General features: G+C 41.1%; 1 protein-coding gene across 3 annotated transcripts in view; it reads left to right on the top strand.

Moving 5' to 3' along the window:
* The window catches only part of thtpa (thiamine triphosphatase), a 9637-nt gene extending 4183 nt beyond the window's left edge, over nucleotides 1-5454 (top strand). For 2 of the 3 annotated variants that reach the window (XM_020588349.1, XM_020588350.1), the window contains exons 2-4: nucleotides 2568-2637; nucleotides 4353-4853; nucleotides 4991-5454. In XM_020588349.1, the coding sequence (XP_020444005.1) occupies nucleotides 2568-2637; nucleotides 4353-4853; nucleotides 4991-5091 (672 nt within the window). In that variant the 3' untranslated portion in view covers nucleotides 5092-5454. Of the gene's footprint in view, nucleotides 1-2555; nucleotides 2638-4352; nucleotides 4854-4990 lie in introns of those variants that run through there. The other variant, XM_020588348.1, reaches the window with a different exon arrangement.
* Nucleotides 5455-5689: the final 235 nt, after the last annotated feature.

Here is a 5689-nt window from a genome sequence, read left to right as displayed (position 1 = left end):
CTTTTGCAACTTCCACCACTTGGTCTTCTTTTCTGTCTTTCCTCTCCTCTTCTTCCTGACCACCAGAGTCATCCTACACACCACCATCTGATGCTGTCTGGCTACACTTTCTCCTACCACCGCTTTGCAGTCACTAATCTCTCAGATTGCCTCGTCTACATAGAGTGTAGTCTACCTGCATACTCCTACCTACACTCTTATATGTAACTGTATGTTCCTCACTCTTCTGGAAATAGGTGTTAACTACAGCCATTTCCATCCTCTTAGCAAAGTCAACCACCATCTGTCCTTCTAGATTCCTTCCCTTAACACCAAACCTGCCCATCACCTCCTCATCACCTTTGTTCCCCTCACCAACGTGCCCGTTGAAGTCTGCCCCAATCACCACTCTCTCCCCTCTGGGAATGTAGACTGAATTTTGTAGCAAGTTTAAATGGAGGCAATTATAAAAAAAAAATTCTAGTAGTTTTATTCATAATCAGTGGCCTCTGCAGACACACTGTGCATACATTTTTTTAAACAATTTTGCTCACGTTTTATCTTTATTTTAATTATTTGATTTATCATGGCTCATGAGCTGCATTCATGTGTTAATTTGTGGACTTTTTATTGTGCGTGGATTTAAGTATCAGATCGGTGACTCTCAAAGAGTGGCTGGAGCGCACCTCTCAAGTGCAATGCTGCACTCTGTGGAAAATTGTTATGGGAGTTGTTGATGACCGAGAGGCTGCTGAACTAAAAGAGCTGTTTAGAGTCATTGTGAACACACTGCAATCATTCCACGCTGTGCAGAATTCACCTTATTATGGTACTCATTCTGCAGCACAGTGGTTAGCACTGTTGTCTCACAGCGAGAAGGTTCCGGGTTCGGGCCACACCTGGGACCTTTCTGTGTGGAGTTTGCATGTTCTCCCCGTGCTTGCGTGGGTTCTCTCCAGGTACTCCGGCTTCCTCCTACAGTCCAAAGACATGCAGCTTAGGTTGATTGGTGTCTCTAAATTGCCCATAGGAGTGCGTGTGCGTGTGTGTGGTTGTTCATCTATGTGTTAGCCCTGCGATGGATTGGCAACCTGTCCAGGGTGTACCCCGCCTTCGCCCGATTGCTGGCCAGGATTGGCTCCGGCCCCCGCCGTGACCCCGTTCAGTGACTAAGCGGTAGAAAATGAATGAATGGTATCCCAGCAGGATATGATAGAATGACAACATAGCCTAAGTCTTATAACAGGAAAATATAGTGTGTTGTAATAACATGAAAAATATGTTTTAATGTGAAAGTATCTCATAAAATGTGCAGAGTACGTTGTTATAATGCAAAATGTTTCTGTTAAATCCATTGATTGTATATAAAAATTGGACAAACCTACTGTGACATCACATATTAGTTTTCTGAATTTTTTTTTTGAAGCTCAAGTCTGACCGTTGCCATATTGGTAGCGCGTCACTCTGCCTGCTAGGTCTGATCCAAAATGGGCAAAGAGGCAGAGCTTAGCTGGAGTGCTCTAGACAGCTGGCGGTCAGCCACCTATGGCAGGACCCTCCCACCTGTCACTCAAAGTGGCCAAGTCTTTAATTATGTGTAACTTTTAGTCTCAATATATATTAAAGGGGTGAGTTATAAAACAATTCATCCCACATACAGTGGGATGAAAGGGGAAGATACCTATAGAGACCAGAACTGTTTTTTTGTACCAGGCTTTAAACATTGTTTTCTGCTGCAAAGTTGGCCATTTTAACATGGATGTCATGGTTTGGACTATGCTTCCTGTATTTGTGTTTAGTTTTTCCCTGTCTCTCCCTGCCGTTCTGTCACAGCACCTAATCAGCCACTTTTCATTCCATCTGTCACTCATTAACCCCCAGTTTAGCTCCCCATATATACATGCCCTTTTCCGCCATTTCACCGTTGGTGAAATCCCAGCCGGCATCGGACGAAAGGCAGGGTACACCCTGGACAGAACGCCAGTCCATCGCAGGGCTAAGACGCAGACGAACAACCACACACACACATTCACTCCTACGGGCAATTTAGAGTCACCAATCAACGTAAGCCGCATGTCTTTGGACAGCGCGAGGAAGCTGGAGTCACTTTCATTGTTCCCTCAAAAAAAAATGGAAAACAGCAGACATGTTGATATGATGCCAGCAGCCAAACTGACTCAAAGTGCAGGGGCTCTGTTAAGGGGGTACTAAGGGTGTGAAATCAACGACTATACCACACAGGCCACACCGTCCCTGCTGGTGCTGTTTGCTACATAAATCAAGAACTCCTCAGCACTTGTCTGCTCTGCAGAAGACACAGACATGGTTTGAGGCTGACTTTTTTTTATTTTACCACAATCAAAACACACAAACAGACAGTAAGCCCAGTCAGGCAGATTGGGCCAGTAGGTGGGCCCCTTTGTAACCGTGGGCACAGGGTGGCTGCACCCTCTGCTCCCCCGCTCCAGACTGCAGTACTTGGGACTATGAGTGAACTTATATGCATTTTAAATTAAAGTTATTTTGCTGGACCTGCAATCTTAGATGAAACTCTCATGCTTGCTGATGAAACTCTCATGTCATTACAGATGAGCGTAGAAGTGGAGAGAAAGTTTTTATTCAATGCTGAAACTCTGAAAACACTGGAGGAGATTGGGGGTATGTGTTTTAATTTATCTGTTATACGTTTACTCATAATTTAGAGTGAATGCTGAAATGAATCATTATCATTATAAATAATAATATGAGATCATTGCTGCAGGGGATGGATATCAACTTCCCTCAAAAGTACGAAACACTAATGAACAGCACCTGAAAGAAATTTGATTTGTTCCTTCCAATATTTAGTAAAACACAGACCTCAAAATGTCATCGATGGATTATAACATAATGCACCCCTGGGCACAGGCATGAACCCCCCCTCCCCCGGCCACAAAGAATCAAGACGCCTAAACTGATATGCTGCCTTTCCACTATCAGAATTGAACAAGCAGTACACCCCATACTTTCCTTAACCATTACCAAGCTTAGCCTCCGGAGTTGACATGGACCATCCTTCTTTGTTTTTGCACTGCATTTTCTTTGTTTAGAGGATGCAGATATTTAAGCAGTAACTGGCAACTGCTCTGCGCATACACACTCTCCTGATGGGGTGGTGAAATTTAGCTCTCAGAATGCACCTCCAAAGTGAGCCAGTGCATATTTTATGAACATAATACAAAATTTTTTAAACATTCTTCAACATTTTTTGCTCATTTTCCAATTTTCATCATAATATGAGTATTTAAATATGTCCAAGAATCTACTGTCCACCCTGTCATATTGCAGTAACTGCCCATTTAAGACAGTGACCTTTGACACCAGTAGCACTACAGTCTCCATCTTTCTAATCCTGGATGATGTGAAGACAGCTGTCACATGCTCAGTAACTATTTGAATGAATTTCTTAACATACTGTCACATTGTTTCCATACTTGATATACTGTATGTAATATTGTACATTATATATAGTAATTATAAGTTTCATATAATACAACCATATATACATTAAATTTAACCATATGATGGCATTTCTATAATATTCAATTCAGTGTTGCTGTCAAGGACATGATAATAAGGATAATCACCCTTATTCGCCAAGTATATTACACACAAGGAATTTGTTTCCGATCGCAGCCATCTATGGTGCCAAATCAACCGATGGCTCTAACCATCGGGGACAATTTGGGGGGGGTTTGAAGTGGGTGAAGCGTATGTATAATGACTGTTTGGTTACTGATTTCATGTCAAACTGCACATAAGTGGTTTAATTGGGCTTTGTTTAGAAGCATTTTTGGGTGGACCCCTAAATTTGGGACTAGGCAAGTAAACTTTTATCCATGAATTCTCTTCAGTAATTTGTATAATATTTTACTGTGACTCAAAGAATTTTGGATTTGGGGATTTTGGGCCACCCTAATATACACAGACTTGTGCCAAAAGTGTGCACATTTCTTAAAGTGAACAAAGACTTTCATTGTAATATAACATACAGTTTATTATCTCTTACAAGCAGGGGTTTGAATGTGGAAGTAACACCTTTTTACCAATTTCCCTAATTTGCCCACTGTCTTTGAGTTTGTACACTAGTATAGCCCCCTCACTAAAAAATTTCTAGACACATCCTTGCTGTGATCTCTCATCAACTTACAAATTGTCACTAAAAGGCTTTTCCGACATTTAATTCCACTAATTTCTAACTGTAATGACGCTGGCCATTTTCTCTTGTTAATAAGTTTGTTTACCGGTATCAGCCTTGTTAATGTTTTTATTTATTTATCCATCCATGTCTGAAAAACATCTTTCTCTCTTCCCCTCCAGCTGCTCTTCCTCAGCAAAGTGTGTTGGTCAGCATCAGTTTCACGACCAATACTTTGACACCCCCCAATTTCACCTGACTTTAAGCGACATGTGGCTGCGTAAACGTAAAGGATGCTGGGAGCTCAAGTGTCCAATGGCAGCAGTCAGCAGCAGTGGAGAGACAGTCGGGGAACCATGTAAAGCTGCAGCGCTGTGTACTCACTACAAGGAGATAATCAACCTCTCTCAAATTCAGCTGAGAGTTAAAGAGGTTGTCAAAGATGTTCATGAGCGCAGAGACACAGAGACAAGCTCCTTACAGCAGGATGAGTCTTGGTTCAGCAAAATGAATCTGGTATGCTTTGCAGAGTTTACAACAACACGGCAGACATTCACTTTAGAGGAGGAGGGAGTGCAGATAGATCTGGACCAAGCTGACTTTGGCTACTGTGTGGGAGAGGTAGAAGTGCTCTTACCAGAGATAGAGGACATGCAGTCTGCTCTGGGGAAGATTGAAACAACAGCTGAAAAGCTGGGTGAGCTCAAACCTGTCAGACTGCTCAACCATGTAAAGTATTCAGTGTCATGTATTATGTTTATTAGATAGGATATTAATTTTCTGGTCAGTACTCTACTTCTCTTGAAAGTAATGAATATTTTTTCTTTGTTACAGGTCTGACTGGAGATCATCGAGTTGAAGGAAAAATGAATGTTTACCTTAAACGACATCACCCTGAGCACTATTCAAAACTACTGAGCAAACACATTTTATAAGAGATGTTATGAATAATTAGTGACAGCTAAATAGTTTTAACATGTGCAACATTGTATCTGTAGACTGAGGTAATATTTATTACAAATCTTAATAACAATGTGCCTGCAATTGTAAAGATGCTCAAAATTAATCTGAATCTTTTAATGTTAATGTAAGCAGCAACCCAAGTAGGCCTGTACATGTGCTTTGCTCAAGGACTGCTGTGACTTTGCTTTAACTGTACTGCAATCAAGAGCTTTTATTAAGTTATGAGAGCAACTGAACTAACTAAATAAATGGTGTGTATTATTGTTGATTCACTATTAATAGTGATTATGTTGTGCTGCATTGTGTTAAAAATTAAATGACTAGATAGACATTGCCAAATGATCACAGCTGGTGACTCTGTCTTTCATTTCCAGCACAGTATGAAAGTGTTAGGGCTGTTAGAAGTTACTACTTCTGTATATTGAAAGCAGAGGCTGGAAGTTTCTTGTTGTCTTTGAAAACTGTTTTCAACAAGCTCAGTCACTTAGAGCCTTGTAACACATGTAAACTTACAAAACAAAAATCACAGCTTGGGGCTGGCAAAACCATCTGTTTGAGTCCTGGAATACA

Source organism: Monopterus albus, unplaced genomic scaffold, assembly GCF_001952655.1.
Source record: "Monopterus albus unplaced genomic scaffold, M_albus_1.0 scaffold531.1, whole genome shotgun sequence".
NCBI classification, from domain to species: Eukaryota; Metazoa; Chordata; class Actinopteri; order Synbranchiformes; family Synbranchidae; genus Monopterus; species Monopterus albus.
This window is presented reverse-complemented; position numbering and strand designations above follow the sequence as displayed.